Source organism: Pan troglodytes, chromosome 20, assembly GCF_028858775.2.
Source record: "Pan troglodytes isolate AG18354 chromosome 20, NHGRI_mPanTro3-v2.0_pri, whole genome shotgun sequence".
NCBI lineage: Eukaryota > Metazoa > Chordata > Mammalia > Primates > Hominidae > Pan > Pan troglodytes.
In genome coordinates, this window is record NC_072418.2 from 19,593,934 (window position 1) to 19,617,961 (window position 24,028).

A 24,028-nucleotide genomic window follows, 5' to 3' on the forward strand; every position below is an offset into this window, starting at 1 on the left:
GCTAATTTGTTTTTTTGTATTTTTTATAGAGATGGAGTTTCACCATGCTGGTCAGGCTGGTCTTGAACTCTTGACCTCAAGTGATCCACCTGCCTCGGCCTCCCAAAGTGCTAGGATTACAGGTGTGAGCCACCACAGTCGGCCTTGCCCACTTTTAATTAGATGGTTTGTTTTATTCACTACTGAATTGGAGACTTCATTATATATTCTAAAAACCAGTGATTTGATAAGGTTTGCAAATGTATTTTCTCCCAGTCTGTAGACTGTAGTTCCTCCCTTAACAGGGTTTATTGTGGAGAAAAAAACTTAAAGTTTGAAGAGGTTTATTTATTAATGTTTCCTTTTATAGATTATACTTTTCAAGTCTAAAAACTATATGCTTGGCTCTAGGTGGCAGATCTTTTTTTCCCTCTTTTCTTTCTCCTTCCTTCCTTCCTTCCTTTTTTCCTTCCTTTCCTTCCCTTCCTCTTTCCTTTCTCCCTTCCTTCCTGCCTTCCTTCCTTCCTTCCTTCCTTCCTTCCTTCCTTCCTTCCTCCTTCCTTCCTTTCTTCCTTCCCTCCCTCCGTCCCTCCCTCCCTTCCTTACTTCATTTTTTTGAGACAGGGTTTCTCTCTGTCAACCAGGCTGGAGTGTAGTGGTACAATAAAGGCTCACTACAACCTCCACCTCCTGGGCTCAAGCAATCCTCCCACCTCCACCTCCCAAGTAGCTGGGACTACAGGCGTGCACCACCACGTCTGGCTAAGTTTTTGTTTGCTTGTTTGTTTGTTTGTTTAATTTTTTGTAGAGATGGGATTTCACCATGTTGCCCAGGCTGTCCTGTGTTTTTTTCTAAAAGCACTATGGTTTTACGTTTAAGTCCATGATCCATTTTGGGTTCATTCTTGTGTAAGGTGTGATCTTTAGGTCCAGCCTCATGTGTTGTTGTTGTTGTTTTGAGACGGAGTCTCACTCTGTCACCCAGGCTGGAGTGCTGTGACGCAAACTTGGCTCACTGCAACCTCCACCTCTTGGGTTCAAGAGATTCTGCTGTCTCAACCTCCCAAGTAGCTGGGATTACAGGCACACACAACCACACCTGGCTAACTTCATACTTTTTTTTTTTTTTTTTGAGTTGGAGTCTCGCTCTGTCACCCAGGCTGGAGTGCAATGGCGTGATCTCGGCTCACTGCAACCTCCACCTCCCCGGTTCAAGTGATTCTCCTGCCTCAGCCTCCTGAGCAGCTGGGATTACAGGTGCATGCCACCACGACCAGCTAATTTTTTGTATTTTTAGTAGAGACGGGATTTCGCCATGTTGGTCAGGCTTGGTCTCAAACTCCTGACCTTGTGATCCACCCGCCTCGGCCTCCCAGCGTGCTGGGATTATAGGCATGAGCCTACCGCGCCCGGCCAACTTTGTACTTTTAGTATTGATAAGTTTCACCATGTTGGCCAGGCTGGTCTCAAACTCCTGACTTCAAATGATCCACCTTCCTCAGGATCCCAAAGTGCTGGGATTACAGGTGTGAGCCACCGCGCCCCGCCAGCCTAACCTTCTTGCTTGGTGCCTGCAGCGCACATTCCTGTGTATTCACTCCCTGCGTATTCCCTGTGTATTCATTCCCTGCGTATTCATTCCCTGTGTATTCATTCATTCATGCCCCACCCTCACTGGCTCTGCCTGTCCCCAGCTGGGACATCGTTCTTCCTAAACCACAGTGCCCCCTTCCCAGGGGAAGGGCAGGTGCTCACTTTGCAGCGGGACAGCCCCCACAGTGTGGGAAAGGGGGAAGGCCAAAGTCCTGACCCTGCCAGGTGGCCACACCTTAGCAGAGTGGGCACGGGGGACTCACCACTGGGACAGAAGAACGCGCTGTAGGTGTACGCCCGGGGGACTCCCTCCGCCTGAAACAAAGAAACAAGGAGAACTGAGTGCTGGGGCGGTGAGGGGGATGGTCAGCTCAGCGGAGCAGCTGGCTCTCCCACAGCAATGACTTCAAGTCCAGACCACATAATTGTGCTTCCAGGTTTTACGTGGTATCAGCACGGTCACACCAAGATCACAGGTGCGTGGAGCAGGACAGGGCCACCCACTTCCCAGGCTCCATGGGGAAACTGAGGCTGCTCCCCCTTGCTGGCCAAAAGGAACTCACCAACTGCTTCTAAACTTGTCATGGGGCCCACATCCCTACCCTACCCTCCCAGCCACCCTCTTCCTCCCATCTCCCTCTGGGCAGAGGACATCATGAGGACAAATAAGCCAGGTTCTGAGGCCTCATTTGACATCCGTGAGCACTGTGAGAGGGGCTCCTGCATCTGCCAAGGACGGGTCTCCGTCCCACTGTCTGTCTACCACATCTCTTGTCTCCTGTCTCTTCCATCTGGGTTCTCATTTCTGCTTCTTCTATGGATGACCCCAAATACCAGAAGGCAGCTGTCTCAGTCTCTTAAAAAGGGATGCCCAGAATTTAACCCCCTACACCTTGCGGAGCTTGGTCTGACCAACACGGCCCCTGTGCAGGCCCTTGGATCAGACCTCAAAGGGTTAACATGGGGCAGCTGCAACCAGAAGGCCTGGCAGCCCCTTTCCCCATTAGGATGGTCAATTTTATTTATTTATTTATTTATTTATTTATTTATCTATCTATCTACCTATCTATCTACGGACAGAGTCTCACTCTGTCGCCCAGGCTGGAGTGCAGTGGTGTGAGTGATCTCAGCTCATTGAAACCTCTGCCTCCTGGGTTTAAGCAAGTCTCATGCCTCAGCCTCCCAAGTAGCTGGGACTACAGGCACATGCCACCACGCCAAGCTAATTTTTTATATTTTTAGTGGAGATGGGATTTTGCCATGTTGGCCAGGCTAGTCTCAAACTCCTGACCTCAAGCGATCCGCCTGCCTCGGCCTCCGAAAGTGCTGGGATTACAGGCATGAGACACCGTGCCCAGCCTAGGATGGTCAATTTTAGGTGTCAACTGGACTGGGCTCCAGGATGCCCAGGTAGCTGGTTAAACACTCTATCTGGGCGTGTCCAGGAAGTGCTTCTGCAAGAGATCAGCATTGGTGTTGGAGGACTGAGTAGGGCACACGGCCCTCTCCAATGTGAGTGGGCACCATCCAAGCTGTTAAACGTCTCCTGATAGAACAAGACAGAGGAAGATTGGTTCCACTCTCTGCCCAACTGCTTGAGCTGGGACATCGATCTTCTCCTGCTCCTGGTTCCCAGGCCTTCAGACCTAGGCTGGAATCTACACCATTGGTTCTCCAGCTCTCAGGCCTTCCAGCTACACCACTGGCTTTACTGGGTCTTTAGCTTTTTTGTTGTTGTTGTTGTTGTTTTGGGGTTTTTTGTTTTTGTTTTTGTTTTTTTTTAGATGGAGTCTCACTCTGTTGCCCAGGCTGGAGTGCAATGGCGCGATCTCAGTTCACTACAACCTCCGCCTCCTGAGTTCAAATGATCTTCCTGCCTCAGCCTCCTGAGTAGCAGGGATTACGGGCACCACCACCAGGCCCAGCTAATTTTTGTACTTTTAGTAGAGACAGGGTTTCACTATGTTGGCCAGGCTAGTCTCGAACTCCTGACCTCAGGTGATCTGCCTGCCTCAGCCTCCCAAAGTGCTAGGATTACAGGCGTGAGCCACCACGCCCAGCCTCCTGGGTCTCTATCTTGCAGAGGGCAGCTTGTAAACTTCTCGGCTTCCATAAGCGCATGAGCCAGTATCTTATGATAAACCTATCCTACAGATGTATGTGTGGGAGTGTGTGTATATAACAAATCTCATTCTATGTATGTGGGGGGGCGGATTTCTGTTTCTCTGGTGAATCCTAATACAACCATTCCTGCTGACTGGCTTAGGGCCACTCACTCAACCTCTCTGGGCCCCCATTTCTTCATCTCTAAGATGGGGATAAAGACCCCCAACCTCACCTTGTGACGGGGTTATCATGCTTCAGAAAGGGTCTGGAGTCTTCTCAGTGCTACTGACGGTCAGTTCTTGTTGTATTTTCTCATCCTTACCTACTTTCATTCCAAAGCTCTCCTTGAAATTGTCATGTGTCTATACTGATGAGTCCAGGAGATGCTTGTCCCCACTCACATCCACTTCCTAGTAAACTTCCCAGGGTTGGTGCTGAGAGGCTGAGGACACCATCTCAGGCTACATCGAGCCGTCCACCTGCCAGGATTTCATCTCACACCTGCTAGGCCTGATGTGGCACCCACGGGTCATTTGCTAAGCTAGGGGGCACCAGGGAAGGCCCCAGAAGCATTGCTTAGGCCTCAGTAACCCCCCATCTACCAGCCTGGCCCCTTGTCAGGAAAGGGATTTGGAGAAATGGGCAGGGCTAGGCCATTGTAACCCACGGTAGTTTTTTGTTTTTTGTTTTTGAGATGGAGTCTCGCTCTGTCGCCCAGGCTGGAGTCCAGTGGCGCAGTCTCAGCTCACTGCAACCTCTGCCTCCCAGGTTCAAGCAATTCTCCTGTCTCAGCCTCCCAAGTAGCTGGGATTACAGGTGCCTGCCACCACACCTGGCTAATTTTTTGTATAGTTTAGTAGAGACGGGGTTTCACCATGTTGGCCAGGCTGGTCTCGAACTCCTGGCCTCAGGTGATCCACCTGCCTTGGCCTCCCAAAGTGCTGGGATTACAGGCATGAGCCACTGTGCCTGGCCTCATGGTAGCTTTTTAACAGCTGCATAATCCTAAAAATTGTGCATAACCTAAATGTCCACCATAGGTGAACAGATAAAGAAAATGTGGTTCATCCATCCAGTGGAATATGATTGAGCCATAGAAGCAAGCACGTATCTATGCTGCACCATGGATGAACCCTGAACACATTGTGCTGAGTGAGAGAAGCCAGACTCAAAAGGCCACATGTTGTATGACTCCATTGATACAAAATGTCCCGTGGGCAAATCCATAGAGACAGAACCAGATCCATTCTGTTGGTGGTGAGTGATATGGTTTGGATTTGTGTTCCCACCCAAATCTCATGTTGAATTGTAATCCTCAATGTTGGAAGAGGGGCCTGGTGGAAGGCGATTGGATCATGGGGGCGGATTTCCCCCTTGCTGTTCTCGTGATAATGGGTGAGTTCTCATGAGATCTGGTTGTTTGAAACTGTGAAGCGGCTGGGCACCGTGGCTCACGCCTGTAATCCCAGCACTTTGGGAGGCCGAGGTGAGTGGATCACGAGGTCAAGAGATTGAGACCAGCCTGGCCAACATGGTGAAACCCTGCCTCTACTAAAAATATAAAAATTATCCGGGCATGGTGGCAGGTGCCTGCAATCCCAGCTATTCGGGAGGCTGAGGCAGGAGACTCGCTTGAACAAGGAGGTTGGAGCTTGCAATGAGCTGAGATCATGCCATTGCACTCCGGCCTGGCGACAGAGTGAGACTCCATCTCAAAACAACAACAACAACAACAACAACAACAAAACTGTGAAGCACCTCCCCTTCCCTCCTCCTCCTGCTCCAGCCATGTAAGACACGCCTGCTTCTCCTTCACCTCCTGCCATGATTGTAAGTTTCCTGAGGCCTCCCCAGCCATGCTTCCTGTACAGCCTACAGAGCTGTGAGCCAATTAAACCTCTTTTCTTTACTAATTATCCAGTCATGGTCGGGCACAGTGGCTCATGCCTGTAATCCCAGCACTTTGGGAGACCGAGGCAGGCGGGTCACCTGAGGTCAGGCGTTCAAGACCAACCTGGCCAACATGGTGAAATCCCGTCTCTACTAAAAATACAAAAATTAGCCAGGTGTGGTGGTGCATGCCTGTAGTCCCCGCTACTCAGGAGGCTGAGAAAGAAGAATCACTGGAACCTGGGAGGTGGAGGTTGCAGTGAGCTGAGATTGCACCACTGCACTCCAGCCTGGGCGACAGAGTGAGACTCCATCCCCAAAACTAGTAATAATATAAATAAATTAATAAATAAATAGCCCAGTCTCAGGTATTTCTTTATAGCAATGTAAGAACGAACTAATACAACAAGGATGCACTGTGCCTCTGGCTGACCATTGGCTGGGGCCCTGGGCACAAATCCAGGGGCCCCTCATGGTTTCTGGGTCCCAAGAAACCTCTGCTGACTCAGCTCACAGAGGAACCCACAGCTGGCTTCCTCAATGATGCCCATCTCTTCCACTCTGCCCCTCTGCCGTGGCTTGGGTTTGCTCCTTGAGTGTTAGCCCATCTCGGGCTGCACTTGTCCATCCTGGTTCCAACCTCCTTTGTCTCTGTGCTCTTTCTGGCTTGGGGCCAGATCTCAGAACACGGAGCCTGCATGATGCACGAATAGTAGCTCTGGCTGGGCGTTTCTAAAGCCTTGTAGTACAGATCTGTGCTTCACTCCTTTCGGCCTCTCTGGATTTGCCTGTTCTGGGCATTTCATATAAATTGAATCATACACCATGTGGCCTTTTGTGTTTGACTTTTTTCTTTTTTTTCTTTTTTTGTTTTTTTGAGACAGGGTCTGGCTCTGTCACCCAGGCTAGAGTGCAGTGTTGCGAGAGTCCCTCTGTTGCTCACTGTAACTCCCACCTCCCGGACTCAAGCAATCCTCCCTCCTCAGCCTCCTGAGGAGCTGGGACTACAGGTGTGTGCCACCACGCCCAGCTAATTTTTGTATTTTTAGTAGGGACAGGGTTTTGCCATGTTGCCCAGGCTGATCTCAAACTCTTGACTTCAGGTGGTCTGCCCACCTTGGCCTCCCAAAGTGCTGGGACTATAGGCGTGAGCCACCGTGCCCGGCCTGTGTCTGTCTTCTTTCACTCGGTATCACGTTTTCTAGGTTTATCCACGTTGTAGCATGGATCAGTGCTTTATTTATTTATTTATTTATTTATTCATTCATTCATTCATTTAGACAGGGTCTGGCTCTGTTTTCCAGGCTGAGTATAGTGGCATAATCATAGCTCACTGCAGCCTCCAACTTCTGGCCTCAAGCCATCCTCCTGCCTCAGCCTCCCAAAGCACAAGGATTACAGGTGTGAGCCACCACACCCAGCCCTTCACTCCATTTCACAGCTGAATAATATTCCATTGCATTGAGGAATTGCATTTCATTGACCCACATTCATTTCTCTAATTCATCAGCTGATGGACATTTCCTAAAATAGAAAGCGTATCCCTGACTTTGGTCTGGGATTCCCCAGTTGACTGTTATAAATGCCTGTGTGACAACAGCACATGGGTCTTTAGTAGACATAGACGGGCCAGATACCATGAGAGGCTTTCCACCAACACTCTCATTTAACCATCCAACGCTTCCATCCGAATCTGGGGCTCTCACTCCAGAGCCCACTCCCTGGCTGGCCAGCCCTCCTATCACTCCAGTGAGGCCCGAATTATTTCTGCCTCCTCTTTGCTCCTTGGAATTTCACTGAAGTGAAATTCACGTGGAGATGATTGAACACTCTCAGCCTCCCAGCAGATATAGAGGATCTTAGTCCCCTTGCAGGCCAGCAGGGGAGCAAGGCAGAGCGGTGTCCGTACTCCCTGCACCTGCCAAGCCATCCCCACCCTGGTACAGTGCCCATGACGGGCCGTGCACAGATGATGATTCCCCACTGGCCCATGCATCGTATTCAGCTTCTTGCTCCTAAGTCCATCTCAGCTGGTGGCGCCCACAGTCCTCCGGTGGGAAGAGGTAGGAGGAGCGTTTTGCTGCTTTATCAAGCCACACATCCTGGTGCCTCTTGTTTCATAAATTGCTTTTCTAATTGTAGCTTCATCTTTTGCATCAACATTTCAAGTCTTCTGATGCCTGTATCTTTCCCCAGAGCTGCCTCCACGAAGCCGGACAAGTGGATACTGCAGGTGCAGAGATAGTTCTGCGGCATGGATGGGAGGAAAGGCTCCAGGGAAGGAGACCCTCAAGAGTCCCCCTGTGTGCATTGAGAAATCCCTTCTGTAAGGGGAGGAGGCAAGAACGCCAGGCCTCCAGGTTCTGCAGCTCGGAGGGGCTCGCTGCCTCCTTCTTGGGCCTTAGGAGGGCAGGCTGTGGCCCAGGGAGGATGCCCTGGCTGGGCAAAGGGTGACCGGGGGTCTCTGCATTTCCCCATCTGGACCATTCCACCCTGCTGGCTCACAGAGATCTCGGTCCCCACCTGACAGCACTCTGGTCCCCAAGGAATCCATCACATCACATCAACTACACTACAGCGGTGACCTGTCCACTGTCACCGCTCCGGAGTTCTGCCCAGTGGGCACATGACTCCTGGTGCTGACAGAAGCCACTTGTGTTCAGGGCCAGCAGGATCCCGGCAGGGAGGGAGAGCAGCTGTTTGCAGCTGGGCCTCTGGGGAATGTGAGACCCTTCGGGCTGCTGTTAGGGGCTGCTGTTGGTGCAGCACCAAATGGAGCCTCAGTAGGGCTCTGATGTGTCCAAGCAGCCAAGAAAAGATGAGGCATGGTGGCTGCTGCATGCTCAGCCCTGAGACATCTGTGTGTCATCTCTGGCTTCCCACCCCATCTTATGAAGGTGAGCCCCTCGTCTTACAGAGCGGGGCTGGAAAGCCAGGATGCTTCCCGAGATCATGGGTAAGTGGCCAATCCTGGATTCATAGCTGGGGGTCTGCAAGATCCTGGTGCCTGCCTCTGCCCCCTGCAGCTCTGTGTCCTTCCCACACAGGCCATCCAATGACAATGCCCCAAATGCTGAGTCATGGTCCCCACAAATGCCTATGACAAGCACGAGATGAGGGACATGGTCTTCCTAAATAGTTCACCCAGGGGTCAGGGGGCTCTTGCTGCAGCCCCTGAAGAGTCCCAAGCTGCTTTACCAAAGCCCACTCTGCGCTTTAGGGAGGGAACAGACTACCATGATCCTCTAACAAGGAAGTACCCGAAAGTCCAGGCACCTGAGCTCTCAAGCACAACCCGTGAAGGCTGCCCAGGCCCTGGCTCAGCCTCAGACCACACACTCCAGCTGGCCCCAGCTTCATGGCTGAAGGAATGAGGCCCTGGCTAAGCACCAGAGATGAGGACACGGCCTTACCTCAACCACCACACTGCGCCTGACGTGATCCACCCCGATGGGGACCCTCCTGTCGGCGTGATTCTCCTCAGGGTGTTTGCTGGACCTCCCATCCCGGCAGCAATTTGTGTCTCCATAAGCAAGGGCTTTGGCTGCAGAAATTTGATGTCTTGGTCTCAGAACAGGTCTCCACCCAAGATGGGGGCTGTCCCATCCCTATCCTTATCCCAGATGTGTGTGCATGCATGCATGTGTGTGTGTGTGCATGTGTGTGTGTGTATATGCAGATGTGTGCAAGCATGCAAGTGTGTATGTCTGCACATGTATGCATGTGTTTGAACATACAGGCTCATGTGTGCATATGCATGCACTTGTACATGTGTTTGTGTGTACGAGTTTGTGCATATGCATGTGTGTGCATTTGTGTGCACGAGTTTGTGTGTGCATTTGTGTGTGTACAAATTTGTGTGTGCATATGCATGTGTGTATCTGTACATGTGTTTGTGTGTATATGCATGTGTGTGCATTTTTCCGTTTGTGTGTACAAGTTTGTATGTGTATATGCATGTGTGCATGTGTTTGTACAGGTTCGTGTGTGCAATGCATATCTGCACATGTGGGTGTGTGTGTGTATGGATTTGTGTGTGTATGCATGTCTGCATGTGCAGGCATGTGTCTGTGTGTGTGGATTTGTGTGTGTGATGCATGTCTACACATGTGGGCATGTGTGTGTGGATTTGTGTGTGTGATGCATGTCTACACATGCAGGCATGTGCGTGTGTGGATTTGTTTGTATCTGTATGCATGTCTACATGTGGGGGTGTGTGTGTGTGGATTTGTGTGTGTGTATGCATGTCTACACATGTGGGTGTGTGTGTGGATTTGTGTGTGTATATGCATGTCTACACATGTGGGCGTGTGTGTGTGGATTTGTGTGTGTGTGAATGCATGTCTACACATGTGGGCATGTGTGTGGATCTGTGTGTGTGTATATGCATGTCTACACATGTGGGCATGTGTGTGTGGATTTGTGTGTGTGTGTGAATGCATGTCTACACATGTGGGCGTGTGTGTGGATTTGTGTGTGTGTATATGCATGTCTACACATGTGGACGTGTGTGTGTGGATTTGTGTGTGTGCATGTCTACACATATGGGCATGTGTGTGGATTTGTGTGTGTATGCATGTCTGCACGTGTGTGTGCTACACTGGGTTGGCACCTTAAGAGCCCAGCTCCCCCAACAGGTGAGACCCCAGGGCCTGCCTCCCCACTCCTCCTGGGCCCATTCCTTCTGTCCTGCTTGCCCCAGTTGCTGTCCCATTTTCCTTGGGACAGTCCTGACCTTACCTGCTGCCCCATCCACCCCTCATCCCCAACTGGGGTCAATGCCAGGACACTTTCGTGGCCTGGAGAGGGGGGCCACCCCAAGAACTGTGGGGTCCTCACCTGTGATGTTGTTGAGCCCCAGGTCGCTGAAGGACAGAACGACCCAGATGGGCTCAGCCTCCCCGGGGGCCACACACATCTTCTTGGTCAGATGGCGTTTGCCAGGATGCCCAACAAACTGGATGCCCTTGGGAACTGAGAGCTTCATGTACACCTGCAGAGGGTGGCATTGGCTCATGGCGCCTGGAATCCAGGCCCCCTCCCGGTGCCTGGAGGCCCAACACACATCCCACCACTCACTGTACACACCAGACTTGTCAGCCTCTCAAAGAGCCATGCTCCCCCCGGGAAGGTCCCCTTTCCATTTCCGATCAGAACAAACTACCCTCTGCTGTCTGGTGCCCCACTTGGCCTTCTCATGCCCATCTGTCTTGCTGTGAGACCTCTCCTCCCCACAGCCCTCTGTAACCTCACAGGTCCAGATCTCCCACGGACTGAAGCTGCCAGTTCCAGCCAGGGCTGCCTCTCCTGCATGTCCATCCACTCTGGGACTCCAGATGGATGTAACCTCTCCCACAGCAGGTCCACAGAGTGCCTCTCCTGACCCTCTTTCCAACCGTGCAGCTCCATGATGTCAGAGTACAGCTCTGTGTGTGCACGTGTGTGTTTATTCATGTGCATGTGTGTGCTGTGAATGCATGTGTCCCTGGGTGCACACTTGTGTGCATGGATGCAAGCACAGATTGCATACACATGTGCATGCATGCATGTACACACATGTGCATCTACCGGGTAAAGGCATGTGGATATGCATTCGTGTGTGTGTGTATGGGCATGCTAGTTTCTGCATGCATGTGTGTGCCTATATGGGTACAGAGGTGCTATGGATGCACGCATGGGACTCCATGTGCATGTCTGTGCATGGATGTGCAAGTATGGCATGTGTATACATGTATCATGCATGTACATGTGCATATGTATACCATGACGACTTGTGTGGGTGCATCATGTGCATGCTCACACATACTGGTCTCTGTGTGCATGTGTGTGCATTTTGCAGGGTGTGTGCGTGTGCACTGTGGGTGCATATGCAAGCACGTTTGCAACCCCTCCATCTAAGAGGAAATCTTTGCTCCACATCCATTTGTCCAACCAGCATATATGGAGCACCTACTGGGTGCCCTGCTAGGAATTAAAGAAATGGCTGATCAAGACATGAGTGATTGCTGAGCCTCAGAATGTTGTCCCACCCAAGGACTGGCACAGAGGCTGCAGGTGTGATGTGGAGAGAAGCATGCGGGGAAAATGTGAAGCGGCATGCATGATAGACTCCTGAATCCTGCCAAAGGAAAGGCCCAGCTAGATCTGAGAGCCAATGGCTGCTGCAGGGTGCACATCAGGAATCCCCACATCCCCCTCAAGGTAGCATTTTCCCAGGAAGAAAGAAAGAGGCTGGGTGCGGTGGCTCACACCGGTAATCACAGCACTTTGGGAGGCTGAGGCAGGCAGATCACCTGAGGTCAGGAGTTTGACACCAGCTTGGCCAACATGAGGAAACCCCATCTCTACTAAAGACCGGGCGTAGTGCTGGGCACCTGTAATCCCAGCTACTCAGGAGGCTGAGGCAGAGGAATCCTTGAACCTAGGAGGTGGAGGTTGCAGTAAGCCAAGATCACAGCACTGCACTCCAGCCTGGGCAACAGAGCGAGACTCCATCAAAAGAAGAAGAAAAGGAAAGAAGGGGAAAGGAGGGGAAAAGAGGGGAAAGGAGGGGAAGGGAGGGGAAGAGAGGGGAAGAGAGGGGAAGGGAAGGGAAGGGGAGGGAGGGGAAGGGAAGAGAAGGGAAGGGAGGGGAAGGGAAGAGAAGGGAAGGGAGGGGAAGGGAAGAGAAGGGAAGGGAGGGGAAGGGAAGAGAAGGGAAGGGAGGGGAAGGGAAGAGAAGGGAAGGGAGGGGAAGGGAAGAGAAGGGAAGGGAGGGGAAGGGAAGAGAAGGGAAGGGAGGGGAAGGGAAGAGAAGGGAAGGGAGGGGAAGGGGAGTGGAGGGGAGAGGAGCAGGGGGGGGAGGGGAGGGGGAGGGGAAGGGAAGGGAGAAAGAAAAGAAAGAGAGAGAAAAGAAAAGAAAGAAAGAAGGAAGGAAGGACGGGAGGGAGGGAGGGAGGGAGGAAGGAAGGAGAAAGAAGGAAACTCAACTGTGTCAATGAGCCATTTTCCAGGTCCTGAGTGAAACGACCAGCGCTCCCCACTGGAGGGTCTGAATGGGTCTGTTTTCTCTGTCTTGGGGATGGTCATACAAGCTGGGGTGGTCCTTAAGCACATACACTGCCCAGCAGGACTTCCTTCTTCCTGCTGGAAAAGCTAGACACCAGCATGCGCTCAGAGCCAAGCCGGACATCTGGGGATTCTGCTCACAGGTTTCAGAGGGAAACCTCCCTTTAGGGGCCACCCTACAGGTCAGGGCATAGTCTGTGTGTATGCTTTCTTTTGGAAACCGAGATCCTATTCCTCCCAACCATAATCCATATAAAAAGAACGGTAAAGGATGGATTGTAAAGGTTGGGACTGAAGCTAGGATTCTGGGCACCACTACCTGGCCATTCTGAGTCTAACATCTCCCATTTACCCCTCACCGAAGCCACCCTGTGACCGCTGCCTTGGTTGCTTCCTGCCTCCTTGCCTCTTGCCCAGACAATGGCAGGAGCCTCTGACCTCCTCGTCCTCTTGCTCCTCACCTGCTTTTCCATCTTCCCTGACCAGACCCCAAAGCCAAGCCAAACTGTGTCTGAGGCAGGACCCAGGAAAGGTCAAGCTGCCTCCTGCTTCTGTTGCTTGTACATGCTGTTCCCTCTTTGCGAATGCCCTTCCCGCCCCGATGCCTGACTCAAGCATCACCTGCAGACTCTCAGGGTCAGGGGGACTTCCCCTTTTCTGGGCTGTCCCGGCACCCGTAGACATTGATTCTAACACACAGCTCCGCCACTCACTCCCTGGAGGCCCCTGAACCCATGACAATGCTTCTTTGAGCTTCCTAATGGTGAATGATTCCATCACAGACCCTTCTTCCTTGGCCCGCACAGGAGCTTGATAAGATGATGAAGGTGGCCGGGCGTGGTGGCTCATGCCTGTAATCCCAGCATTTTGGGAGGCCACGGCAGGCAGATGGCTTAAGGTCAGGAGTTCGAGACCAGCCTGGCCAACATAGCGAAACCCCGTCTCTACTAAAAATACAAAAATTAGCTAGGCGTGGTGGCGGGCGCCTGTAATCCCAGCTACTCAGGAGGCTGAGGCAGGAGAATCGCTTGAACCCGGGAGGCGGAGGTTGCAGTGAGCCAAGATCACGCCACTGCACTCCAGCTTGGGTGACAGAGCGAGATCCTGTCTCCAAATAAATAAATAAATAAATAAATAAATAAATAAATAAATACATAAAAAATAAGGCAGGTAAAATTGTCAGCCCAGCACCAGCTGCAGAAGTACATGCACCACCAAAACTGAGTGAGTGGGATCTAAACAGAAACCACTTCGCTCCAAGGTTGAGCTTGGATTTCACATCCTGGGTGACGGGGTCTTCTGATACTGGCACAAGCCACCAGAAGCCAAGAGAGAGGGAGAGAGGGACTGAGTGCAGTGGCTCATGCCTGTAATCCCAGCACTCTGGCAGGCCAAGGTGGGAGGGTCACTTGAGGCCAGGAGTTCGAGACCAGCCTGAGCAACATATGGAGATGCCATCTCTATGAAAATAAAATAAAATAATTAGCCAGGCATGGTGGTGCACACCTGTAGTCCCATCTACTTGAGAGGCTGAGGAGGGGGCATTGCTTGAGCCTAGGAGGTCGAGGCTGCAGTGAGCTGTGATTGTACCAGTGCACTCCAGCCTGGGTGATAGAGTAAGACCCTGTCTCAAAAAAAAAAAAAAAAAAAAAAAAGAGAGAGAGAGAGAAAGAAAGACATAGACAGATTCTCCCTCAGGGCCTCCAAAAGGGACCAGCCCTGATGACACCTTGCCTTCACACTTCTTCTCGTGAACTGTGGGACAATACATTTCTGTTGTTTTAAGCCACCTGGTTTGGGCTACCTTACTAGCCCAAGGAGACTAGGACAGCAGCCTTTCCTGCCGCCTCCAAGAGAGAGCTTTGGCCTTCACTGCACACCTCTGGCAGACACTGGAACCCCAATAATATCATCGAAAAACAGCCCTGCTTAATGTTCTCAGTGTCTACTGAGACTAACTCATTTAACCCTTTAACGCCCAGCGAGGCTCCGACACACCAACAGATTGAATAACGTGCCCAAGATCGGCAGCTCTATGAGTATAAACCGGGATCCCAAGCACCCTCTCTGTTCACCACCAGGATTTCCTGGTACTTTGCGGGGAGTCTGTGAATTAAGACCCATAGGCCAAACCGGATCCACCACCTGTCTCTGTGGGGCCCACAAGCTAAAGATGGTTTTCATCTTTTTCAAATGGTTAGGAGGAAAAAAAATTAAAAGAAGAATGATTATTTTGTGACAGGTGAAAATTCTATGGAGTTCGGATTTCAGTGTCTAGAAATCAAGTTTTATTGGAACACAGCCATATCTATTCAGGTAAGAGATCATCTAGGTTGCTTTTATGCTATAAGGGCTGAGTTGAGTCGCTGCCACAGGGATTGTGTGGCTGGCAAAGACAGAAATATTTCCTATCTGGCCCTTTACAGAGAAAGCTCCATGCTATCACATATGATACCAGTCCAGGCACGCCCTTGCTAGGCCAGGGAGTCAGGGACAACAGCTCCACTTACACCAAGTCCCTCTCACTCACACACATGCGTCCCCACCTCCTCCTCACCTGGCTTTGACGGTTGGTGAATCAGAGGCTGATCTCATCCCACTCCTGCCTCCCTGACAGCACAGATGACGCATCCTCCCCAAAGCCCCCCAGGCTGAGCCCACCCATCCCTGCCTCCCCAACATCATAGAGGCTCTCGCCCTCCTAAATCCCCCAAGCTGACACTGTCCCACCCCTGCCTACCTTATAGCACCAATGCAGTCCCAACTCCCCACTGAATGGAGGAAGGCTATGTATTTGGGGGGCTGAGTACCTCGGCGCAGGTGCCCATGTAGTTGTAGACACTGAGCGGGATCTTGACCTGCTCCCCACGAATGATGAGAGTGGGGAGCGTGAAGTCCACGAAGAAGGGCTTGAAGGTCTTCAGCAGGGAGGGCTCGGCGATGCCTAAGCCCTGAGAGGTGGACAGGGCCACGGCCTCGCCCACCCAGCTGGTGATGGAGTCCGGGACCTTCACACTGAGTGTCCCCTCACCAGATGGGTCACTGCGGAGAGACAGACAGCCATGATGGGGGGCCCTTCTCCAGGGCCATGCCTCGGGGGGGGGCCAGTGGGCATGGATGACCCAGGCTGCATGGCTCAGAGAGGCACCCTAGGAGCTTAGAAACAAGCATTGAAGGCATCACGGAAGCGGCAACAGGAAAAAAACTGTCCCTCAGCCCTGACTCTAATAGAAAACATGGGCTGGGCGCAGTGGCTCATGCCTGTAATCCCAGCACTCTGAGAGGCCGAGGTGGGAGACTGCCTGAGCCCAGGAGTTCCGGACCACCCTAGGCAAGATGATGAAACCGTGTTGCTACAAAAAATTTAAAAATTAGGTGGGTATAGTGACACATGCCTGTAGGCCCAGCCACTCAGGAGGCTGAAGTGGGGGATTCACTTGAGCCCAGGTGGTCGAGGGTGCAGTGAGCTGTGATCCCGCCACTGCAGTCCAGCCTCAGCAACAGAGTGAGATCCCTGTCACACACACACACAAATATTATTGAAAGAAACTAAAAAAGACAAAAAAAGACATAAATAAATGAAAACATTTCCCATGTTCATGGATCAGAAAGACTTGTTAAAATGTCAAAACTACCCAAAGTGATCTATAGATTCAATGGAACCCCTATCATAAACCCCAATGACTTTTTATTTTATTTTATTTTGCAGAAATAGAAAACTCCACCTTGAGATTTTACATGGATCTCAAGGGATCCTGGTGGCCAAACAAAGAAACCAGAAGAATAAAGCTGGAGAGCTCACACTTCAAAACTTACCACAAAGCTACCATATTCAAATCAATGTGTTACGGGCATAAAGACAGACATACAGACCAATGAAATCAAATAGAGAGCCCAGGAATAAACCTTGACGACAGAGACAAATGATTTTTGACAAGGGCATCAAGATACTTTAGGGAAAAGACAATCTTTTTAACAAATACTGCTAGAAAAAGCAAACATCCATATGCAAAAGAATGAATTTGGACCTTACCTAACACCATATACAAAAGTTAACTCAAAATGAATCCATGACCTGAAAGTAAAAACTAAAACTATAAAACTCTTAGAAGAAAACAGGGCAAAAGCTTCATGACATTGGGTTTGACAATGATTTCATGGATATGAAAACAAAGGTACAAGCAAAAAAAAAAAAGAGTAGACAAGTTGGACTTCATGAAAACTGCAAAATTTTGAGCATCAAAAGACACTATTCAAGGGCTGGCATGGTAGCTTACCCCTGTAATCCCAGCACTTTGGGAGGCGGAGGAAGGAGGATCACTTGAGCCCAGGAGTTTGAGACCAGCCTGGGCAACACAGCAAGACCCTATCTTTACAAAAAATTTAAAAATTTAGCCAGGAGTGGTGGTGTGTACCTGTAGATCCAGCTACTTGGGAGGCTGAGATTGGGGGATCACTTGAACACCTGGGTGACAGAGTGAGACCCTGTCTCAAAAAAAAAAAAAAAAAAAAAAAGGCACTATCAACAGAGTAAAAAGTCAACCCAGGGGGAGAAAATATTTGCAAGTCATATATCTGATAAGGAAATAATATCCAGAATATATAGGGAACTCCTGAAACTCAATAACAAAAACAGCAACATGATTCAAAAATGGGCAAATTACTTGAATAGACATTTCTCCAAAGAAGATAGACAAATGACTGATAAATACATGAAAGATGCTCAACATCACTAATCATTAGGGAAATGCAAATAAAAACCACAATGAGATGCCACTTCATGTACTTAATTAGGATATTAAAAAAGAAAAGGCAAGAAAAAAGGCTGGGCATGGTGGCTCACGCCTATAATCCCAGCACTTTGGGAGGCCGAGGTGGGTGGATCACTTGAGGTCAGGAGTCTGGCCATTGTGAATAAGGCTGTGAACATGGGTATACAAATATCCCTTTGAGACCCTGCTTCCCATTCTTTTGGGTATACACCCAGAAGTAGTGGGTGAAACCCCGTCTCTACTAAAAATACGAAAATTAGCCAGGTGTGGTGGTGCGTGTCTGTAGTTCCAGCTATTTGGGAGGCTGAGGCAGGAGAATTGTGTGAACCTGGGAGGCGGAGGGTGCAGTGAGCTGAGATTGCACCACTGCACTCCTGCCTGGGTGACAGAGCGAGACTCTATCTCAAAAAAAAAAAAAAAAAGAAAAGAAAGAAAAAGAGAACAGCAAGTGTTTCTGAGGATGTGGTAAGATTGGAACCCTGGTACACTGTTAGTAGAAATGTAAAACGCTGCAGCTGCTGTGGAAATTAGTCTGGAGGTTCCTTAAAAAATTAAACATAAAATTACCACATGATTCAGCAATTCTACTTCTGGGTATACACCCAAAAGAATGGGAAGCAGGGTCTCAAAGGGATATTTGTATACCTCTGTTCACAGCATTATTCACAATAGCCAAAAGGTGGAAGCAACTCAAGGGTCCATCGACAGAAAATAAATGGATAAACAAAATGAGGGAATCCATGCAATAGGATATTATTCAACCTTAAAAGGGAAGGAGGCCGGGTACAGTGGCTCACGCCTGTAATCCCAGCACTTTGGGAGGCCGAGGGGGGTGGATCACGAGGTCAGGAAATCGAGATCATCCTGGTCAACATGGTGAAACCCCATCTCTACTAAAATACAAAAAATTAGCTAGGCATTGGCTGGGCACAGTGGCTCATGCCTGCAATCCCAGCACTTTGGGAGGCCGAGGCGGGCGGATCACGAGGTCAGGAGATCGATACCATCCTGGGTAACACGGTGAAACCCCATCTCTACTAAAAATACAAAAAATTAGCAGGGCATGGTGGTGGGCGGCTGTGGTCCCAGCTACTCAGGAGGCTGAGGCAGGAGAATGGCGTGAACCCAGGAGGCAGAGCTTGCAGTGAGCCGAGATCGCACCACCGCACTCCAGCCTGGGCAACAGAGCAAGATGCCATCTCACACACACACACACAAAAATAGCTGGGCATGGTGGCGTGTGCCTATAGTCCCAGCTATTTGGAAGGTTAAGGCAGAGGAATCACTTGAACCCTGGAGGCAGAGGTTGCAGTGAGCCGAGATTGTGCCACTGCACTCCAGCCTGGTGACAGAGCGAGACTCCATCTCAAGAAAGAAAAAAAAAGGGAAGGAAATTCTGACATGGATTCTCCAACAAAGATGAACCTTGGGGACATGTTGAAATAAGCCAGTCACAAAACGACAAATACTACATGATTCCACTTACAGGCGGTCCCTAGAATAGTCAAACTCAGAGACAGAAAGGGTTGTTGCCAAGGGCTGCGGGAAGGGAAGAGAGGGGAGTGAGTGTTTAATGGGACAGAGTGTCAGTTTTGTAAGATGAAAGGAGTCACAGAAATGGGTGATGGTGATGTTGGCACAATAACGTGAGTGTCCTTAATACCACTGAACTATACACTTAAAAATGGTTAAGATCGTAAATTTTATGTTGAGTATTTCACCATAATTTTTTAACCCAATTCATTTTTGAATCATTTTCCCTTTTTGAGACAGGGTCTCACTCTGTAGCCCAGGCTGGAGTGCAGTGGTGCGATTTCGTGTCACTGCAGCCTCAACCTCCTGGGCTCAAGCGATCCTCCCACTTCAGCTTCCCAAGTAGTTGGGACCACAAGCATGTGCCACCACACCTGGCTAATTTAAAAATTTTTTTTAGAGATGGGGCCTTGCTATGTTTCCCAGGCTAGTCTTGAACTCCTGGGCTCAAGCAATCCTCCTGCCTCAGCCTCTCAAAGTGCTGGGATTATGGGCATAAGCCACCACACCCCACCTTTAAATGGGTGTGGTTTAAAAGAGAGTTGACCAGTCCTCTTTTGGGTCCAGCAGGAACCTCCTCCCTGGTCTCAGATCTGTCCCCTCTAATTCATCCTTGCTCCAGCCAACAAGAGAGGAGAGAGAACATCCTAAATCCTAAATCCCAAATCCCTGGCTCTCCACACCTGCACCCCCAACCCCACCCCCACAGCCCACATGGTCTCATACTCCCTGCATCCTCCTCAGCTCCTTCCATCTCATTTCAACCATGTGGAAATCCACCAGCCTCTCCTACTTTGCAGCACTTGCTCATGCTGGTCCTTCCTGGACACCCTTCCCTTTCTTGCTTATTCATATGGTGGGACTCAGCTTGGGCCCTACATTGAGGACCCTCTCTGGCTTTTCCAAAGGATTCCACCATCTTTCTCTGCCTCCCAAGCTCCATGCCCAGCCTTCCAGAAGACTAACCCCACTGCACCATGATGGCTCTTTAGGCACCTGTCTACTCTAGCTACAATGAAAATGTTATGAGTGCTGGGACTCTGTCTACCTTATTCAAGGGACCATCCTTAACATCAAAAACATCTGGGCCAGGAGCAGTAGCTCACACCTGTAATTCTAGAACGTTGAGAGGCCAAGACAGGAAGATCACTTGAGGCCAGGAGTTTCAGACCAGCCTGGGCAACATACAGAGACCCCATCTCTATGAATTTTTTTTTTTTTTTTTTTTTTGAGACGGAGTCTTGCTCTGTCGCCTAGGCTGGAGAGCAGTGGCGCCATCTTGGCTCACTGCAACCTCCGTCTCCCAGGTTCATGCCACTCTTACCTCAGCCTCCTGAGTAGCTGGGACTACAGGCGCCCGCCACCATGCCCAGCTATTTTTTGCGTTTTTAGTAGAGACAGGGTTTCACCATCTTAGATAGGGTGGTCTCGATCTCCTGATCTCGTGATCCACCTGCCTCGGCCTCCCAAAGTTCTGGGATTACAGGCATAAGCCACCGTGCCCAGCCCTAATAAAAGTTAATTGAAAAATTTTTTTAACAATAAAAAAAGCTCACCAGACATCCAGAAAGTAGATACATTTGAATGATGATGGACAGATAGCCTGTCTTACAGCTGGGCCCCCAGAGCAAAACACAGTGACCTGGATGTGTTCTGATCAGCAGTCAAACCTTCCCACGATGAGGACATACACATCCCCCAAAGCAGTCTGAGGGGCCCCCAGCTGCGTGCCTGGCTCTGCCAAGCACTTGCCACAGCACCTTGTGCCTGGAAGAAGGGCACGGCTCCAGCAGTCAGCCCACCTGCTGGCCCGGGCTGGACCAAGAGTCAGTTTTCATGCCAAACTGGTTTGCCGGGGCATGCCAGTGCCACTTTTTACTAGTGTCATTGGTGCTCTAACGGTGAGCATTGCAAGAAAAAAAGTCAATTGCATCCAGCAGAAAAGGGGTGCCTGCACTTCTGCTTCAAAGAGAACTAAACGGGGAAAAATGCAGAAAGGAAATGTGTTGAGTAAGGCATCCTGTTTTTTGAGCAAGAGCTGTAGTCCCCTGAGGAGCAAGGAGTGGGGGTAGGTGGAGTCAAGTTCATGTTCCAGGGAACTGTAATCATTTTAATGAGCTCGTTATACAAACAGAGCAGATAGAGTAACCCCAAAAGGGAGTTATAAGAGGCACAAAGCCCTTGCATTTCATATTTCACAGGCAAACGTCCAAATGTGCAGCAGGACTCAAGGCTGGCTTCATTGCTTGAAGTTTTACGTGTTAGAAAAAGATGCACAGTGTCTTGCTCAGATGTTGGTATCAGGCCTGCCCGTCTCACTGGGGGCTCTCTGGACCCGCATGAGTGCCTTTCAGTCAACCGGCAAAGTCAGCACAGAAAAGAAATCTTAATGTACCTGATGTTGAGACAATGCCAAATCCATGTTTCGGGGAAGAAAGTCCTTTTTCTCTTCTCCGTTCTATGAAAAGAAAAAAAGAAATGATTAAGGTTTCATGAACATAACAAATCTTATGTGAACCTAGCAGCTTTGCATTCTATTTGATCAGATATAACGCGTTAATTTCTTTTACCTGGAAAGGTTAACATTGTACTTCACTGGGATATAACATGTTAATTCTCTTACCTGGCAGGGTTAACAGTCTACTTGATTAGGACATAACTTGTTTTTTAAAAACTTTATTTTAGGTTCAGAAGTACATGTGCAGGTCTGTTACATAGGTAAACGTGTGTCATGGGGGTTTGTTGTACAGATTATTTCATCACCCAGATACTAAACCTATGCCCAATAGTTATTATTTCTGATCCTCTCTGTCTTCCCATCCCCCACCCTCAAGTAGACCTGTGTCTGTTCCCCCTTTTGTGTCCATGTGTTCTCATCATTTAGCGTCCACTTATAAGTGAGAACATGCAGTATTTGGTTTTCTGTTCCTGCATTAGTTTGCTAAGGATAATGGCCTCCAGCTCCATCCATGTTTCCACAAAAGACATGATTTTGTTCTCTTTTATGGCTGCATAGTATTCCATGGTATTTCTGTACCACATTTTATTTATGCAATCTGTCGTTAATGAGCATTTAGGTTGATTCCAGGTCTTTGCTATTGTAAATAGTGCTGCAGTGAACATTTGTGTGCATGGGTCTTCATGGTAGAATGATTTATATTCCTTTGAGTATATACTCAGTAATGGGATTGCTGGGTCAAATGGTAGTACTGTTTTTAGTTCTTTGAGGAATCACCACACTGCTTTCCACAATGGTTGAACTAATTTACACTCCCATCAACTGTGCATAGCATCCCCTTTTCTCCACTACCTCACCAACATCTGTTATTTTTTTTCTTTTTTTTTTCTTTTTTTTTTTTTTGAGATGGAGTTTCCTTCTTGTCGCCCAGGCTGGAGTGCAATGGCACGATCTCAGTTCACTGCAACATCTGCCTCCCAGGTTCAAACGATTCTCCAGCCTCAGCCTCCCGAGTAGCTAGGATTACAGGTGCCTGCCACTACACCCAGCTAATTTTGTATTTTTAGTAGAGACGGAGTTTCACCATGTTGGTCAGGCTGGTCTCAAAATCCTGACCTCAGGTGATCCACCTGCCTCGGCCTCCCAAAGTTCTGGAATTACAGGCATGAGCCACCACACCCACCTTATTTGTTGACTCTTTAATAATGGCCATTCTGACTGGCATGAGATGGCATCTCATTGTAGTTTTGATTTGCATTTCCCTTTTTTTTTTTTTTTTTTTTGAGATGGAGTCTTGCTCTGTCACCCAGGTTGGAGTGCAGTGGTGCAATCTCTGCTCACTGCAACCTCTGCCTCCCAGGTTCAAGTGATTCTCATGCCTCAGCCTCCTGAATTACACCTGGAATTGCAGGTGTGCCACCATGCACAGCTAATTTTTGTATTTTTAGTAGAGATGGGGTTTTGTCATGTTGACCACGCTGGTCTCAAACTCCCGACATCAAGTGATCCACCCGCCTCGGCCTCCCAAAGTGCTGGGATTACAGGTGTAGGCCACCGTGCCTGGCCTGATTTGCATTTCTCTAGTTCAGTGACATTGAGGTTTTTTTCATATGCTTGTTGGCTGCATGTATATTTTCTTTTTTTTTTCCGAGATGGAGTCTCTCTCTGTTGCCCAGACTGGAGTGCAATGGCACAATCTCGGTTCACCACAGTCTCCGCCTCCCAGGTTCAAGCAATTCTCCTGCCTCAGCCTCCTGAGTAGCTGGGATTACAGGCGTCTACCACCATGTCTGGCTAATTTTTGTATTTTTAGTAGAGATGGGGTTTCACCATATTGGCCAGGCTGGTCTCGAACTCCTGACCTTGTGATCCACCCACCTCAGCCTCTCAAAGTGGTGGTATTACAGGCATAAGCCACCACGCCCGGCCTGCATGTATATCTTCTTTGAAAAGTGTCTGTTCAAGGATGTAACTTGTTAATTCTTTTACCTGGCAGAGTTAACATTCTACTTAAGAATAGTAGAAGCAAGGTATCAAAGGCTTGGCAGAGTCCATCTTTAAACAGTCGTGCCTCCTCTCCTGGATGCAGAAGGGATAAAGGCCTGCAGGGGCCACCCTATATCCCTCCCTTTGCTAATTTCCCTCCCTGGGTTTTACCACATTCATCTTCATCATCACACTGAACTCTCCACCTCCTGCTCACCCATCCTCTGTTTCCTAAGGAGTGCCTTCATGCATTCTTGTTTGAGCCTCAGAAGCCTCACAGTTCACCCTCCTCAAAGGCTGCTCCTTCTCCTTTCTCAAAAAAAAAAGCCTTTCTCAAAATTTGGCAAAAATAAAAATGCTCCTATCCTTTCAACCATCAACACCTCTCCTAGGAGCAGACCCTGGAAACACCCGCAGACATGTGTGCAAACACAGAGAGATGGAGTGGTTCATCATGGCACTATGAAAATTAGCAAATAGCCCAAATCTCCATCATTAGGAGGACTGGCAAATCAAATGATAGTATATTCATTGGTGGACTATTATATATTTGTAAAAAAAAAAGAGTGAGGTAAACATGCATTTACTGGTATGGAATGATTTCCAAGACTTGTTGTTAACTTTCAAAAGAAATGTACAAAATGACATTATGGTATTCTTCTAT

General features: G+C 49.4%; 1 protein-coding gene across 4 annotated transcripts in view; it reads right to left on the minus strand.

Moving 5' to 3' along the window:
• The window catches only part of CPAMD8 (C3 and PZP like alpha-2-macroglobulin domain containing 8), a 134,417-nt gene that overhangs the window by 43,357 nt on the left and 67,032 nt on the right, over window positions 1-24,028 (minus strand). For all 4 annotated transcript variants that reach the window (XM_016935418.4, XM_054673111.2, XM_063800593.1 and 1 more), the window contains 5 exons: window positions 21,316-21,378; window positions 15,426-15,657; window positions 10,408-10,561; window positions 8,982-9,112; window positions 1,836-1,887 (listed from right to left, as the gene is read on the minus strand). In XM_016935418.4, coding sequence (XP_016790907.3) covers window positions 1,836-1,887; window positions 8,982-9,112; window positions 10,408-10,561; window positions 15,426-15,657; window positions 21,316-21,378 — 632 coding nt within the window. The remainder of the gene's footprint in view (window positions 1-1,835; window positions 1,888-8,981; window positions 9,113-10,407; window positions 10,562-15,425; window positions 15,658-21,315; window positions 21,379-24,028) is intronic.